The sequence below is a fragment of the Pinus tabuliformis genome, chromosome 8 (assembly GCF_031772625.1).
Source record: "Pinus tabuliformis cultivar Carrire ecotype Pingquan chromosome 8, CPIR1, whole genome shotgun sequence".
Classification (NCBI taxonomy): Eukaryota; Viridiplantae; Streptophyta; class Pinopsida; order Pinales; family Pinaceae; genus Pinus; species Pinus tabuliformis.
Genome location: NC_142294.1, coordinates 756203946 through 756222751, shown reverse-complemented (window position 1 = coordinate 756222751; position 18806 = coordinate 756203946). Strand labels below are relative to the sequence as shown.

Below are 18806 nucleotides of genomic sequence, written 5' to 3'. Positions count from 1 at the left end.
CTACAACTCGGATCTGGATTTCTTGGATAGAAATCCCTCAAGGCAACGACTCCGTCTACCTTGGTTCTGTCCTGTTAGGTACTGTTCTGCTTTGACAACAACAACACCCCACCGACTTCCCAATTCACAATCTGCCCACAACTCCTTAGTGCCTAGCAGCTGAAGAAACTGAGCCTTTTAGCTCTACGCAATCCCGACAAGGGTGAATCGCTCCTTTGGCCAACTGCGTCAAGCCTACTTGGCTGAGTAGGATGACGTGGCTCTTTGTGAGCCTCTTTTGCCTCTCCCTGCCTCTGCACTGGCCCTCTCTCTAGCTCGAAATGATGACACAGGCCCTCTGCGTCACTCCTTCTCTGCTGCCTTCTGCTTAGGAATAACTCTGTCTCTTGGGACAATTGTTTCTACTGCAAATTTTCTGATTTCAGTTGGTGCCTTCAGTTCTCCTATGATCTGCAATCCTCTGATACCATGTTGAAATTTCTAAGTCTGACACATCAGAAATTCCTACCCATTATCTGGTTTATTTCACCTACTTGTTTATTCCTTAACAAGTTATTTGACCATATAAATACTGATAATAAACACAAATGCAGTCTCAACTCATCTACAGATCATCAACTGAAATAATAGACAAACACACTAGGGACACCGTTATTTTTGGACAATCGTCCCTAGAAAAAACCAACTTGGGAAAACCGGTGCAGCAGTTCTGAGGGTTTTATTATTAAGCAACATTCTTGAGGTCAACTATGGTTCCAAACTGGCTCACCCGACATAGATTTCTATTTGGTAGTAATACCTCTCCTAGGAAGCAGATATTCAGCAAGTTTGCTCCACGAAAATCCTTCCAACGCTTTTCCAAGGCTCTGCATCGGCCTGCTAGCCTTTGCGTAGCTCTAGAACCCCCTGCATCAGCCCTCTGCTTCTCTGCGTCAGCTCTCTGGCCTTCTGCGTCACCCACGCAGGCCCCTCAGCCTTTGCGCAGTCACTAGTTGCCTCTACGTGGCTCCTGTTGCCTCTGCATAGCCTCCTCAATCACTGCGCTGGCCCTTTGGCACTATCTCTGCCTCTCTGCTATGTACTCACTGCCTCTCGCTGCAACTTAGATCACTTGTTCGAATTTTCTCAGCAAACCCTACTCCAGAAAAATTGAATTGATTGATCAATCTTGGTGTATCTCCAACTGACCCTCAAGCCTCCTCTTATACTTTTCCTGTTGAGTCTTCAATGACCGATATTAAGTCTCTAATCAATGGCTAAGATTAGATTTGGCTTGATTCATGTCATTTAGAACGTTCTCACCCAGTTTTATATTAATACCCATTAATATTTTAATTTTCCTAAGTTTAGACTTAGGAATGCCATTAAAAATATTAATTATTTTAATATCTGTCTAACCGGGTTGAATTTCCCCAAACAATTTCTGGGTCTTGGAGATCTCACGTGCTTTAGCCTCTCCAGCGATTTCCATGGCTAGAGCACATCCAATGCTACCCCAAATCAACAATGTATATGTGGCGATATGCCACCAATGGTCATAGACATGCTCCTTGTTACCATGGGTTGGGCGGCATGGGAAAATGTTTTGCCATGCCCCGCTTGTCGTGAAACTCTAAAAATGCACAACAAAACGTTTCATCTATGTGGGGTGTGTGTGTTGTAGAAGAATGTTCTTTTAGGTGTCTCCTGAAAAGTGGGACATTTGGATGTGTCGTCCTCCCCCTCTCCTCTCCCATCCCCCAAAGCCAACATTGTTTTAAGAAGAAACATAAGAACCACAGAACCTACAGCCATTTATCTGTGATTTCTTCTATCTGGCAGTGTGTAGGTAGGGTTGAATCACTGCTGTTTTTTAGATTTTCAGGTGATTTCTTTTGATTTTATTTCATATTAAATTTTCCAGCCTTTAAACTCAGAGGGGGCTACCTATGCTGGGGACCTCAGTGTCCCACTGGCCACCGTGACATTCTCTAACATTTGGGAGGTGTCTCCACATGACTTTAAAGTGTGTTTGCCTGCTTCTGTATCCTCACATTGTGAAGACTTGTCTGAAGATTGGAAAATTGTTATTGGAATTGAAGCAAAGGAAGATTATGTGCAGCTGTGTTCTGTATATAGTATTTACTCATAAGAGGTGTGATGCTGTGAAAGTATTCAAGAACGTTTTTCATCTTATAATGGTACCTATGCCAATAGCATTGTTCTACTCAGTAAATAGACAAAAGCAGCATGTTGGTGTGTAGTGATCAGATATGATCACCCATGCAAAATTTGTTTTTCTGATTCCTGGCACGTTTTTACTATTAATGAACTTGGGTTATTAAAATTTTTAACATATATTGATTGAACTATTTTATATTTTTTGTTCACTATGGATTTTCCTTTTGCAAATGTCTTAGGCTGCAAGGACAGATTCAAAAGGATATGATGATCACCAGCTAGATGGCTCAGTCAGGTTTTCCCTTTCCTGATTATGCAATTTTATATTTGATGGCTATATATGGTTTCCTATCGTTTTCCTTGAATATTTACAAATTTTCTTATTTGTCTGGTATGTTGATGCAGCAATAGCAATACTCAATCTCAGAGTCCAGATCAAAGGTCACCGAGCTCTGGTACTAGTCAAACGACAGGAGCTTTAGCTATTATACACTCAGGTTCGGAGAAGATGAAGAGCACCCCTGCTGGAGAATACTTGACTGCTGCTTTGATGGATTTCAATCCTGAGCAGTATGGCAGTCTTGCAACTCTTGCTGATGGGGCAAATAAGCTTCTGATGCTGGTAGGTATTTGTTCCAGCATAATCAGCAAAACTAAAGAAAGGATGATATAATTTATGATTAAGATTGACTAATAATGTTATATTTGAGGGACTTTTTCAAAATTCCTGTTGCTTTATTGAAGACATGAAAGCTTCAAGTAGTATGCAATAGAAGTGCCTGAGATATCTCTCAGTTTGTGATCATGAACTTCAAAAATAATCATGCCTGAATGTCTCACATGCAGACACAAGAAGAAAATGAAATATGTAAGATACCGTCCAAAAGAATTTTTGTGACATACAGCCTTATTTCCAGTAGGCTAGTAGTTGTTAAAGTTATGAAAATCTTGTGTGTTAACTCTCAAAGCTGAGGTTACAAAGACATCAATGGCATGCTATTCTGGGAGTCATCCAGGCAGTTCTTCCTGCTGTGATAGCTCTCGTGGGATGCATTCTCTGGAGAAGGGATGCAATCAAGCCGGCAAGAGTTATGTGTTAGAGGTTAGATAAGGAAGAACCTTTGCCAGCAAAAGATCTCAATGTAGAGTTGAAGCCTTCTGATCAGGCTCATGCATTAGCATCAGATTATAGGATGGCACCACAAAATAGTTGAATTGCAATAAAGATGGTTACAAGGTTCAGCAGGATGTGATGTACAGGCCCCAAAGGCATGCAAGAGAGTACAGACCAAAAGTTTTGAGACAAAATAGGAGGGAATGTTGCTGCAAAATCTAGCAGGCCCAGTGCAAAGACTCACTAGGTGTAGCCAAACATTATGGCAACAAGAGAAAGGGTTGTCACTGTCACCTCAGCAACCTTTCTCCTGTTCTTTAGTGGTATATGACCACAAGGGAGGCTTTCCTAAATCCCCTAAAGGATACTCTAATGCTATGGCTGAAGGTGATGGATAACAATTCTATTAAACGGAATAATGTACCAGCAAAGCCTAGAAAGGCCAAGATATTCTATGCCAAGGTTCAAGTACTCTATACCTAGACCAAAGACATAGCTGTTATAAGTTAGTGTATGATCTAAGTCACCTGACACGGGGATTCGAGATTCGACGTATACGGGGATTCGTTTCGAGTGTTGGATACGTTATATATTATTTTATATATATATATATATATATATTTCAAACATAGATCTTCATTTAGATGTAAGTTTTACAAAGTAACATTTTGCATAAAAATACAATTGTGATATAAATGATAAATCATAATACATATTCAATCCATCAATGATCCAATAGGAATAAGACAAGATAGTAAGATAAAGATACTGTAGTTTTCTCATTAAGTCATCAAAATCAAAATGTGTTACATAGGTAGTGCAATGCTAATGGAAAATAGAAATAGCAAATACAAAACAGCTACAAGTATACAAGCCTCAAGGCCGTAGGTAGTTCATGACTCATGAGTCATCAATCCTCGTAGTCATCATCAAAATCAGTGTCATTGTCCTCATCATCATGGTCACCACTGCTTTCCTCTGCTGCATCCTCCTCCCCTCTATCCAAAGTCATCTCTGCATTTGCTAGTGTGGAGGATGACCCCTCTACAATATCACCATCATCAAATGTGACAGGCTCTAGCATTGAATCATTGAGATCCAAGTTGGCCAATGCCAACTCAACACTGCTATCCAAACCCATATCATCAGGAAAGACATCCCACATCTTTGTCTTTCCCTTCAACCACTCATCCCTCTGCCTGTAAATAAGACGAAGGTTGGTGTGCACATACACCATTGTCTCTGCCTTGGATTGCTCAAGCCTGCTCTTCTTGACACTATAAAAATTCCCTTATGTGCTTCAGTTCCTCTCACAACAAGAGGATGAAGTCACCTGAGAGAGGAGCCTCATGGCTCACTGCTATAGGGATTCTTAGCCTCCTTGTCTCTAATCAGAGCATATCCTGCAAATCAACCAGTGCCAGTGGAAAACTTTGCAAAGGCATCCTCCACCTCATCAAGGGATGCTCGATCTTGAAAAACCCGCCTGAATGCATCTTTCCTCCCCTGTGAGATTTCACCATCCATGTGAGGAGGGAATCTGCGAGAAGGTTCACCATTCAACCACTCATGGCTATAGTATTTTGGGTTCAATGAGTGAGCCAAACAATGTAACGGTTTGCAATTCTTGTCCCATTTTCTGACAAGAATATCCTATATAGTGGTGAAGAAGGCCTTTGATGATGTCTCATACTTGGGGCACTCATTCTGTAAAATAATGCTCCTCACAAACTCAATCATGGAATCCTATCCCTCATAAACCTCTCCTAGGATGGGTTGGTTTGTATCTGCAAATCGAAGAAAGAAATGATAGGGTCCATGATTTCAATAAGTAGATCTACCCTCTCCCACAGAGCATCATCTAACATTGTGTCCTTCACTCTTTTAGAGGCTAATTGATCTGTCTTTCTCCAAAAAGACCAAAACTATGAAATAACCATGGCCCCAAGAGCGGTCTTGACCTCCCTCAACCTCTTCAACATGATGAATGAAGAGGCAAACTATGTATTCACAATCTTCAACAATGATATATTGTTGTACTCCTTGTAGATAGTGAGGGCATTTATATGATTTTGTACAAAGTTACGGATATGCCGTGCATCCTCAAAAATGTTACCAATCCAAAGCACAACAAAAGCAATAGATTTCAGTGCTAAGATCAATGAATGGACAATGCAAGGTATCCAAAACACTTGTGGATATTTAGCTTCCACAATCATGCCTGCAACCTTGCAAACAGGTGCATTATCTGTAATGATTTGCACACAAGAATCAACACCTACATTTTCAATACTTTAATAAACAACTCACCCATATATTGTGCATCCTTGTATTGTCCAAGTGCATCCACTGCTTTCAAGAAAATTGGACCATTCAAGGAAGACACCATGAAGTTGATGAATGGGTGCCGTGTTGGATCTGTCCATCCATCAGAAACAATGCTAACCCCAGATGTTGGCCATGATGCTTTAATAAGCTCAAGTATTTTTTCCACCTTGTTTTTTGCCTTCGTCAACAATGTGGTTCTAAGCTTCTCTGACCCAGGAGGCACATACCCTGATGGAGCCCCTTGAGTTAGAGCTCGACACATCTCAATAAATAGAGGTGAGCATGCAACATTAAAGCATATGAAGTTTTGATAGAAAAAAGGCAATGGTGAGATTAAGATCTTCCCGTTTCTCATTCTGAAAAATCTTGTCCATTGGACCAAGTGAAATTGCCTTTCTTTTTGCTGCTTGTCCTCCAATAGAACTCTCAAATGGGAATTTGTTGCTGCTTTTCCTCAAGAATGGAAGGTAGTCATCATTCTTGTTTTTTTTTTTTTTTTTTTTTAAAATTTTGCAGCCACATTTGCCATACCAACGTTCGACTCTCTTAGCATTTCTTTCCTCTTTGGTAAAGGCACATTTGTACAAGCTCCAATTCCACAACCTGGTAAAGCCAACAAATGACCTTTCACACGAAAATATGCGCTCCTGAAGGTACTGTGGCAATAGCTACATTTCCAACTCACAATGCCTCCTCCCTTCACCTTTTTGGGTGGCCCTTGCTCTCTTGTGACATATTTCCACAAGGGATATTTGTCACCTTGAGAAGGAAGTCTTACCTCAACAATTGAAGCCGCTGTTGCATTCCCACTTGCAATAGAGGAAACACTTGCAGACCCTGATGAAATTGGGAGAGGGGCATGTCCAATGGGGACATTCTTCCCCTTCTTTTGTCTCTTCCCTACTGCCCTTGATTGAGTCATGAATGTTGTAAAGAAATAAACAAAAAATGCACAAATTTGTAAAAGAAATGCACATGCAATCTGCTGTAATAAAAATGCAAAAAAAAGAGAGAAAATGCAGTTACCTGTTGTTTGAATCTCCTTGAAAATTCTTCCACACCCTTTTTTCCTTGCTCCCAAACACCCACAGCAAACCCACAACAAACTAAACAAGTGAATGTGCAAATAGAATGGGGAAATATGCCTTTATAACATTGCGCAGGTTCTTGATTTCCAGATTTGTGTCCGAAAATCGGGGCACATTTTGGATTTGAACATGTCCCGATCAGACACAACATGTCCCAATTTTCGAACACGAATCCACCCGAATCATGTCTGATTCGCCGGATTCCAGACACATAGGGCCAAGGGATGAATCCGGTTTCATAGGGTATGATTAATTTGCAGTGATAAGGTGCACAATGTTCTACAATAGACAAAGTGTGAAAATTTCAAATTGAAATCCTATTACAGCAGCTGGTATTATTTCTCCTAATTGTTGATTAATTTAACAATTTATCTGCTACAACAAATATTGAAATAAACACACTACAACCTTCACAAATAAAACTACGGAAAAATAATGTGCTGTAAACTCAGAAATGCTAGCACACACAAAAATTATGAGACAATTATTTTTGGACAAAAGTCCCCAGAAAAAGCCAACTTGGGAAAACTGGTGCAGTAGTTGAGGGTTTTATTATTATACAGTAGTGAGAAATTCTGAGTACAAATAGATGCCGAAATCTGGCAATCCTACAAAGAAAAATAATGGCAAAAATCTAGTGAGGAATTTTCCTCACCCCATAGGCAAACTCTCGACGCAACTTGCCTTCAGAAACTCGGCCCTCTGACCCTTTGCGTCAGCCTCTGCGTTGCTTTGTGTAGCCTGGTGGATGTCAAGCCTCTGACTAGTCTCTAATGAAGTTGTTCTGCTTTCGGCTAGTTGGAAAAGTGCTTCTCCGACACTCTGGGACTCCTTCTCGACATCTGGAACTGGAGACGTCTCTCCCTCTCAGCAAATCGAACTTGCCTCTAGAAGCTGCTGCGCTGCCCCTACGTTAGCTTCTTTGTGGCTTTTTGCCTCTCTGCAAATGCACTCACTAGATCTGGAATACGTCCTCCAACCTCTACTGTCTCTGCCCCTCCGACACTGCTTCGATCTCTGGCTCTCTTTGGCAACTCACTGCTACTACTCTGGAAATCGATCTGCCAAGAAATCGAACTGCTCAAGTGTTTTTCTCCATCACCGCATCGATCTCTTCTTATAATACATTGTTGGAACACCAATGGCCAAGATTAAAGCTTAACCAATGGCTAGGATCATCTTTGGATCAATCCGTGTGAGTTTCTAGATGATTATCATCTTATCTCAATTAATGTTGATTAATTAACCATATTCCCTAATTTTAGAGTTAGGAAATATTTAAAAATTGGTTAATAATCTAAATGAGATACTTCTAGGAAAAATTTCTAGAAACGATTTATGGGTTTTGGAGATCTCATGTATTCTAGCCTCTCCACCAAATTTCATGGCTAGAACACATTTGATGCTACAAAAGCTAACACAAAGAAAAGGCCTTCAAAAAAAGGAACAAAGGGCTTCCAATAAACACCTAGGGGTAGGGTCACTTAAGGGAGATTAGGGCTGAAAGACATGCATAATCAGCAAACAAGGATGATGTCAGCCCTCTCAAGGGAGGATTAACCATGCACAATGCTAGATTTTGCTTTCATGTGATTTATTGAAACAATCCCTAAATTGTTAGCCACAACATCGACCACAAATTCACTTTTATGCAGAAATTTACATAGGAAACCCTATTTGCTAAACCTAGGTGTTTAGGAACAAGGAAAAGAAGAAAAAAATTAATGAAATTTATGGATGAGCAACATGCCAATTATTAGTGCTTTCTCCTAAATGGGCTCAATGGTGTCTTCTAGAGCTAAAATTTCATGAAGAGGTTTTGATGGAGTAAGGGGGGATGACTAGGGCATCCACTTTAAAACCCTATATATTTTTCTTTTCAAGAGAGAAATTAAATATAATGAATGCACATCTAGATTTTCCTTATAGGCATCAAATAGAACAATTATGCATGCAATAATGGAGCAAGACTTCAACATAAATTTGGCATTTAGTCATGGCATAAACATAAACCCTACATCAAACAAACAATACGCGAAATATCTAAAATAGAGCATGAAACTTACAAAATTATCCAAAGAAGCACTTCTTTCAATCCCAGGAAAACATCTCCATGCAAAATATCCTCTCCACAACAATTTGCACCATAGAATAGTCACATCTTGCCCAAGTAGTGAAAACGTGACTAATTCACACTCTTAATAGAGAAGATTGAATAATGTGTGATGATGAAATGAGATGAGGGGGATCCTCTATTTATATGAGACTTAACACCTTCGTTTTTACAAAAATATAAGTAAAAGCCCTAATTACAAGTTTACTTTTAATGTTCTACAAATGTGAGGTTATAAGCCAAACTCATAGCTCAAAAACATAACAAATAATGCCAAAAATGCCCACACGTGTGGGAGAAGGACCTCCCCCACTATGACTTCACCCTCCAAAGGGGCTCAAAATGTCACAAACAAGGCTAATGAGTGTGCCATACTCCAAAATGTATCTCTATTTCCATGGGCATACCTCCAAAGTGTCTCCAAACCAAGATGTCATCACCAAATTTCCTTGTGTCATCCTCTAAAGGGCAAGAAGGGTGATGTGGTAACTATCTACTCAAGCCGTGGGGTCAAAAAGTGATGTAACCAAACCGATCAATCCTGTAATGGAACCAGCCAAAATTGGCCAATTCAATAATGAACCAACTTTTTTTCACCGAACTAGCGGGTTTTGTACACAACTAGGCAAATCCATACAATGTGACCAAGGAAGTTCCAAACACAATTTAAAAAAAAGAAACAAATTTTTTTGAGTGGAGCAGCCTAATATTCAAGCCTATGGCCCTACTATTGCTATGCAATTAATGGTAATGTTAAATTCTCCTTTATCTTTCATTTTCATCCTTTTACTTAAATTTCTAAGATTACCATTAATTGACTCGAGATATTTGAGAGTGTTTCTGACTTCATTGGATTTCATATGGATAAAGTAGATTTTTAGGTCTTATTCAAAATTCAGTAGACTTAACAATCAAGAGAACCAAGCCCTCTATGTAACTTGGTGTTAGTGGCATTAATTGTTGAACTCCTCTATCGTGACCCTAGTAAAAATGTACCCATCACAAACAAAATCTCGATTTGACATATGAATCTTTTTCTAAGTTGCACGAAACGGGTACAAGTTTTCGAAACGGGCACGAGTACGAAACATGACCCCCCCAAATTTTGGAAAAAGGGAAACGCGAGATATATATATATTAGATTTTAGGACATTTAAGAAATGTTATGTGCAATCATAAAGCATACATGATACATTATAATTTATTACATTCAATGTTTAAACATTATGATTAAATTTACATCACATTTACTCATGAATGATCACATAATAAAAATAGCAATATCGGAATATCCAAAATCAACCTTTATTATATATCCAAATCTCAAAATTAGCCGTTAATATATATGAGGCTGCAAGTATAATAAAGACTATGAGGCTGCAAGAACTATAAAGACAAAACACTAATCCTCATCATCATAATCCTCATAAAAAATAGAAGCAGAAACATACTCAACAGTGGATGGTGGTGCTGAAGAAGATTATGGGCCAATTCCACTTGCAGGCTGGACTTCAATATCCAGGACAGCAAGAGAGAGATCCAAATCAGGACTTTCTGGATCCATATCCCATTCTTTAGAAGGACCACTGTTGTATTCTGGACCGCTACGAGATGCAAGGCGAAAGTTGGAGTGCACATAAACAAGATCCTCTGCCTTCTGTGAGCCCAACCTATTGCGCTTCACAAAATGAATAAAACCATAGGTGCTCCAATTCCTCTGTTGATGAAGAGCTTGCCACTTGTGAAAGAACACGAATGGCAAGGTTTTGCAAATGTGCACCATTTGCTTCATGACAAATCCACCACCTAACTGGATTCGTGGTGCTTCTCTCCTCCAAAGTTGATATATCTGAATAATCGTCTAATCCTGTAGCAAAACTAGCAAATTCTTCCTTTACCTCCCTGTGTAGATGAGATGGAAATATTCTCATAAGGGTATTTTCACCACATTAGCCACCTCTCTATCCTTATGGGGTGCCTTCTTCTTCCCATTGCTTTGAGCAATAAGCTCCTAATCATATAATTTGGGGTTCAAGGCATGTGCTAAAGTGTGCAATGGAGTGTTGAAATTGTTCCACCTATCAACAATGATTTTCTTGACTAAATCAACAAAATGATCATCAACAAACAAAAGTTGTGGAGACTCTCGTGAAATGATTTCCATAGTTTTCTCGACCATGGAATCCACGCCATCATATACCTCTCCTAAGAATGGTTGGTTAGTGTTATTATTCCGAAGAAGCTCAAATGCAGGGGTTGTGAACTTTAGCAAGAAATCTATCTTACTCCACTAATCCTCATCAAGGCACAATCTACGCACCATATATACCCGCTTGCACCACCTTGTTAGGCCTTATTTGTTCAATAGATTTTATAATAACATTAGCAATGAATTGTGCATCTTTTACCTCTCTTGAGCAATCTTCCGCCTTTATAAACATTGCTCCTTTGGGGGCAGTGGCAATGATATTTATCAATTGTCTGCACCTTGTATCTGTCCATCCATCTGAGACTATGATAACCCCAGAGCTACTCCAGAAAGAACGAATTGGTGATAAGATATCCTCCACATGCTCCTCATTTTTGAGAAGTTGAGTTTTGACTTTCTCATAGTTGGGCCCCTTGTACCCTTAAGGAGCTTTGTTAATTTCCCTTATCATATCTTTCCTGTAAGGAGAGCGAACAACATTGAATGGGATACCACATGCATAAATGCACCTAGCCAATTTGGAATCAATTTCTTCTCTCGCTTGCACATTCACCAATTTAGCAATTCTGCTATCCTGAACTGAAGGGGATGCCCCTCTGGTATTTTTGGAGGCTGGTTGTTCATGTTGTTGAGTGGCATTGGCTCTCCTCTTCGTTTCTTCAACTACAATCCTTGGCTCAATGTTAGGTGGAGCTTGACTAAGCTCATCATACCTTCTCTTAATTCCATCTGCTTCATATTGCCCTCTTTGATATGCCCTCCTTGTCAATGGGCCGACTGTTTTTGTGCAACCTGCAATCCACTGTCCTCCTCCATGCAAAAGATGTGCCTTCACTCTTGGGTAGGAGCCCTTGTACGAAGTACTGCAAAGGTTACATTGCCATTCCCATGAGCCACCACCTCCACATTTTTGAAGCTTCTGAACATGCCTCCAAAGAGGATAATATGCAGCCTTTGGGTTGGACCTGGGGCTTGAACTTGCAACTGCACCTTGGTTGGAAGCCATTGCAGCGAAAAAAATAAAAAAAAAACAAATCTGTAAAGAAAAAACCTTTTGCATATATTTGGAAGCATACACCCTCGAAAAATTGAAGAAATAGTAGGAAAAAACTAAGAAAATGAATGCTTCTTACCCAAATTAATTTTCTGTCGCTGAACCTACCCCAAAATACCAGAAAAGACAAGAAATAGGGTTGTAGTGAGCCAAAAGCCAAGAATGCCATAGCTGGAAACCCTGCACTTCAAATCTGCTGCTAAAATCTCTTTTCTTGCTGCTGAAATCTCCTTTGCTCACTATTGAAAATGCCCTAGCTGAAACCACTGCTCTCTTCCTCTTTTCTCCTTTGCTATAATCGTCAGTCTCCAAGAGAAACGATTTGCTTAATTGTGTGATGAGAGAATGAGGCGAGAGTCTTTTTATAGCTTGAGAGAGGCATCTAGAAGCATCCAAAAGATATTTTATTCACCCAATAAAAAATTAGAAGCGAAAAAATAAAAATAAAATAAAAGAAAACCACAATTGTGAAGTGGAAACTCCATTGTATGGCTTGGAAACTCGTTTTCGGCTATACTAGTCACGTTTCTCAGCATGAAATGTGCCAGTATGGACGAAAACGAGTTTCCAGGCTGTACGGTACGAGTTTCCTCATTTCCGTTTTGTTTTCGAGCGGAAACAGACCCCTGGGCAACATTTCCTGCAACATAGAGCTTTTTTTATCTTAATTTAATGCTTAAAGGGTGATACTGATGATGAAGATCCCAATATAGATAATGATTTTGATGATATGTGGGTATTTGTTGTAGCATGTTTTTTTTTTACCCTAGAGGCCATCTACAACATCCTTATTGATATATTTTTGGTTTAGAAATGTATTTCACTAAGTGTTATTTTGGTTATATGCACTTTTATTTGCTATATAAATGAGAACTTTTGCATATTTATGTATAAATCAAGGTTATATTTATCGTTATTGGCAATTTATTGCTGGGGGTCCGAAATTTAAATTATTGACAATATTGGGGAAAATATCAGAAATTTCATAAATTATCGAGAATCTTGAAAAAATACAAAAGTAATCATTTTTTAAACTTCTATAGCAACATTAACATCAAACAAACACATTGATACATAAATATGAAAATAAAATCGATATATAAGATGTAAAATGGTACATCAGATTTCAATATTGAAATATGATATTTGTCCTAAGTCATAAGATCTAACAGAATGATCCAAAACCATATAAATGAAACGTATCTCATGAGATAAATCATGGCAATGAACATTGAAAACAATAGATTTCCCTTGTTTGTGTTGAAATTGTAAATAGGGTCGGTCTTCATAATTGTCGTTATACTTGTATCAAGATTCAATATGTATTTTATGTAAAATAAAACAAGAAAAAATATTATTATTTTAAAGCATGTTCATCATGCTTTATATTGGTCAAAAGATAATTTGAATGGGCATGCTCATCATGACCCTTGCAAAAGAAATAAATATAAAATTTGTCAAGTGTCATTTGTCTCACCAAAATGGCAAGTAGGCCCTCCTACCCCTCAAGTCAGCTTTTAGCTATATGTAGCACCCATTCGCTTGTGGAGAAGACTATATATAGACCGCTCACATCTTTCATTTGGATATCATCCTACACACATACATCTGATATGAAACAAAGTTGAAGAACTCTTGGAGGACGAAAATCAGAAGAAAAGGCTACTAGCTCCAGCATATTTGGAAGGTCAAAAAGAAGTAGAAGTGTGAGGCATAAATCTATTATTTTGTAACTCGTCTCTGTGGATAAAATGTGTGAAGTCTGAGGCCTTTATGTGGATGATGAAGTTCTAAAGAACAAGCATTGTGACATCTTGAGAGAGTTGACTTGGCACTTGGTAATTGGTCTACTAGTCAGTTCATTTATGACTTGGGTTTCTCTTGATGACAAGGATTCTACAAGGAAAGGATTGATGGGTTTTTCTCTTGTGGGTTTTACCCTGGACCCTAGCCTGATTTTTGGTGTCTCTCGTCTCTTGTGCACTATAATCTCTATTTGAATGGCTAAATTGTTAATGTGTAATTGCTTGATGGCATAACTGAATGATGTAAATGCTAAAAGAAAATATATATATCAGTCACAAGTAATTATCATGATAAGAAATTGTAGCTTGCAGACGAATTTCAACATAGAATCAGAGCTACGGTGAAGGAAGATGCACTGAGATCACACTCCAAAATATAGATTGAAATCATCTACTATGCAAGAAGTCTGTTGTATGAGGATACCTCTATTCATGATGCTTATGTTTTAAAGTCTGTGGCTACTAGTCAGAATAAGAATCCAAAGGTCTGTGCTAAGCATCTGAAGATCCTCAAAATCCATCTTTGTGTTAAATCGACGTCTGAGCTCACTGACATGAGGCACCCAAATTCTCTCTGTGATAAATGATATATGTCTCTGTTACACCTGAGTTGAAGTAGGTCCAAAATTTATGGATTCTTCTCCGAGCAAGGATCATCGTCATTGACTACAATCTGAAGACAAGCCTGAGTATAGTTCAAAGCTCATTTCTGAAAGAGACATTTTATAGATCAAGGTCTGAGCATAATTGAAATCTATGGTCCGAGTTTACTCTCATGGTAATCAAGTGAGTTTGAGCTTATTATATTAACTATGGAACAATGCCCACTCTGAGAGCTTTGAAGTCAATGCAATAGTCTGAGCATTGAGTGAAGAAAAAGGAGATCCAACCTATATTCCTGTTGCAAACAATGAAATATTTCATCATCTCTATGGCATAGACAGTAAACAAATCCAAGCTACAGTATCTGAGTTTATGGAAAGGTAACTAGGTGACAATCTGAAACCTGAGAAAAGGGTCCAATCTTTTTATGTGAATGGACAATATTTTCATGGTTCACCTTTGTGGAAAAGAACCCTATGTTATCTCTATGATATAGCCTCTATAATATTGATCAAGAGTCACTGTGAGGCAAATCTAAAATATCTAAGTTTGCCATCTCTATGGTGTGGATTAATGACTAATGACATCTGAGATTTGTGACTAGTTTAAAGTATGAGTACAAGTTTTGTATCAAGGCTGAGATACGATCCATCTTTATGACATGATCTGATTATGTGGGTTAAGTTGCTCCAGTGTCCAAGTCATATAGATCAGAATCTATGTTAGGAGACTTCCAAGCCTCCTCTTTATTAATCTAAACATTTCTGAGTAGTGTTGTTGTGACAAGTATTTGAAACTCTTTACCTCTGAAGCCCTGTGACATAAGTCTGAATATTACAGATATATGATATTGTTTTTCTATACATAATAGAAGGACAAAGTATATAGTACTGAGAGCTGACCTAATGTCTCTTTGAAGAACAACTTGAAGAAACTCTTAAGTTACAGTACAACTTGAAGTATGGCATGTCAAAGTAGCAGTAATTCCTTTTAAAGGATTAAGGTCAGATATGAAGGAATTCATTCTTTGATGAGTTGATATGAAAAACATTATGTGACCTATGATCCTGATTAATGGAAAGAGGCAGAGTTCCTCTTCAAGGTCAAATACCGGTGCTACAGTGTTACTAGCCAAAGATATTAGATTGAAAGTTGTGGAGTTGTTAAGGGAATCTGAGCTTCTAAAGTATTGACACCAAAATCTCGAGTATTGAGATCAATCATGACAATGACTACTTGGCTTTGTTACCAACCATTTTATGGGTGATATCCCTAGGAGAAAGTTTTTCTCCAAGATGGTCCTCAGCTGGCAGCCAACAGCCCCTTGCAGCCACCAACTAGCTCGTTGTGTCATTTCTTTGCCATGTGAGCCAGCCATGTGCTCCCTCACCCATCTGTTATGATCATATGTTTGAAGGCGGGCCTCCCAAACCTAAAGGTATGCCTTGTCATTTGGTAATTGAGTATTGTAGTTTTCTTGTTGTGGACACCTTTGGGTATGGATTAATGGGGGGATTCGGCAGAAAGAGTGGGCTAAGTGTTAAGTTATGGTATGTTCTATGCTTATAACAATTTACTTCTTTTTCTTATTATATTCCAAGATTAGCAATCACATGTACATAAAGTAAAGTGCAGATAGAACATTAAATGATTGACAGAAAAAAAGCCAAGACAAGACACAAGATGTGGCGCCTAGCCAGGGACAAACCCCACAATGTGTGGGGAAACCCTTTGATCAAATCTTCTTTTATCTTCAATAATTTAGCAGAGAGAAATAGTACAATAAATCTAATTTATATCAGCAGTAGCAAACCCTAGATCAGCAACATCAGCATTAGCGGCTTCATCATCAAACTAGAGCAGACGATATCTCACAAATCGACCGTCGGATCGGCTTGATTCCACCACCAAAAGTTGCGGCTTCTAGAGGAGGTTCAGATGAACCTACAACGCAGTTCAGATGAGGAGATCTTCTGGTCCACATAGGTCAAACTTCTCTTTTGCAGTTGCAACTTTAGTTTCAGCAGCTTTCTTCAAACTAGAGCAGTCGATATCTTGCAAATCGTCCGTCGGATTGACTTGATTCCACTACCAAAAGTTGCGGCTTTCAGAGGAGGTTCAGATGAACCTACAACACAATTTAGATGAGGAGATCTTCTGGTCCACGCAGGTCAAACTTCACTTCTGTAGTTGCAGCTTCAGTTTCAGCAACGTTCTTCAAACTAGGGTAGTCGATATCTTGCAAACCGTCCGTCGGATTGACTTGATTCCACCACCAAAAGTTGCGGCTTTCAGAGGAGGTTCAGATGAACCTACAACGCAGTTCAGATGAGGAGATCTTCTGGTCCACACAGGTCAAACTTTACTTCTGCAGTTGCAGCTTCAGTTTCGGCAGCTTCCGGCTTCACATGTGTGAGGGAGAGACCCTTTTCTGCGCAGTAGAGAAGAGACTCTTTTTTGCACAGTAGAGAGAGAGAGATGTGATGAGATGAGTGAGTGCAAATGAGGAAAAGTCCTCTTGTATTTATACACAACTGATGATGTTTGAATAGATGCGACTGTTGGGCTTCTGAGCCTACATGAGTTGTAGGTCGGCTTGATAATAATTCCATAATCAAAATAAATTCATATCTCCATAAATACTTATCGGAATCAGATGATCTTTAGATCAATCCTACACCTCTCGATGAGAGGAATCTAATAAAAATATTATTAGCCATGAATAAGATGACCCACATGAAGTTTGGCCCTAGTTGCCAATTTAACACTCCCTCTCAACTAGGGAGAACTTCATCTGCAATCTGTTTGTCGGTCGCTACTATTCATCCATCAAATGCACTGCCCTGTACAGCTTGACCCTTGTCCTGCTCTGCTCTAAACTGCGTGTTCTGCTTTGTCTTGTTCTGCCCTGTACTGATCTGTACTGTTCTGCTCTGCTTTTGTCCGAATTATGAAGAAGAAGAAATGATCGAGGATGTGCCACACTGACTCAAAGTCAATCTCATAGTATGTACCACTGGTCCTAGACTAGTCTTAACCAACCCGAAGTCAACGTCATAGTGAGTACAACTCCTACCACTAGTCCCAGACCAGTAACAACCGACCCGAAGTTAGTGTCATAGAATGTACCACTCCTACCACTGGTCCCAGACCAGTATCATTGATCCCAGATCAATGGAGGTCATCCTAGCGTAGGGAGTACGGTAGATACAACGATGCGTCCATCGGTACTACTATGGTCCCTAACTTCATTTCCCTGCTCATTGATCAGATGAGAGGTACTTCCCATGAGTCCCAGACTGCATGGGTAGGATGTCTTGACAGGAGAACTTAATCAATCCCGTCCTCACAGGAGAACACATCAATCCTGCTACAATTTCCATGGAGAACACATCAATCCAGGCCGCCATGGAGAACACATCAATCCAGGCCTCACAGGAGAAAACATCAATCCTGCTACAATTGCCATGGAGAACACATCAATCTAGGCCTCACAGCAGAACACATCAATCCTGCTACAATCGCCATGGAGAACACATCAATCCAGGCCTTATAGGAGAACACATCAATCTTGCTACAATCGCCATGGAGAACAGATCAATCTAGGCCTCACAAGAGAACTTAATCATCTTGCTACACAGGAGAGTGAATCATCTTGTTACACACGAGAGCGAATCATCTTGTCCCACAAGAGAGCGAATCATCTTGTTCCAGTGCGCACCACCAGGGGAGGGTGAGCCACCCTGTGGTTGTATGTTGCTTCAGTAAGAACTGCAAGCCCTCAGAGCTCCCAGAGCTCAATGTATGCAACACGTAGGACCCTTGTACAAGGGTTTCTTGATGACTCCAAGTCGTTTGGGAAAATCACAGATTAGATCTTTCCTCGGGGCTTTGACAAGGTGTATTGACCTGTACATCATCTTAATGCGATGGAGCCTCCTTGCTTATTGACTTACCATATCCCAGATGATGTCTATCTGTTGGAGCAATTGACGAATACGGGATTCCTTAATAATCGAATCCCACCTCTGGTTGTTACAGAGAATCACAGTGGTATGTGTTCAAACAACTCACTGAAGAGCTTCCCCAACTAGGCAGCTTCATACGAGATCATACTCGTAGATATGTATCTAGTCTCGGTGGTGCTTATGGCAACCGACTTCTGCTTCCTGCTCATCCATTATATCGAAGCAGAATCCAAAGAGAAACAACACTAAAAAGTGCTCCAGTGATCCTCCACACTACCTGCCTAATCAGCATTCGAATAATCATGTAGTTTCATATTTCCGGCAGTGTATCTCAATCCATGAGAGATTGTGTCCTGAAGACATC

The 18806-nt window shown here is 39.5% G+C and overlaps 1 protein-coding gene across 1 annotated transcript in view; it reads left to right on the top strand.

The window, feature by feature from the left end:
* The window catches only part of LOC149237796 (kinesin-like protein KIN-14L), a 422935-nt gene that overhangs the window by 259333 nt on the left and 144796 nt on the right, over nucleotides 1–18806 (top strand). Inside the window, exons 15-16 of the mRNA XM_089372799.1 lie at nucleotides 2400–2455; nucleotides 2566–2782. Of these exons, the coding sequence (XP_089228925.1) occupies nucleotides 2400–2455; nucleotides 2566–2782 (273 nt within the window). The remainder of the gene's footprint in view (nucleotides 1–2399; nucleotides 2456–2565; nucleotides 2783–18806) is intronic.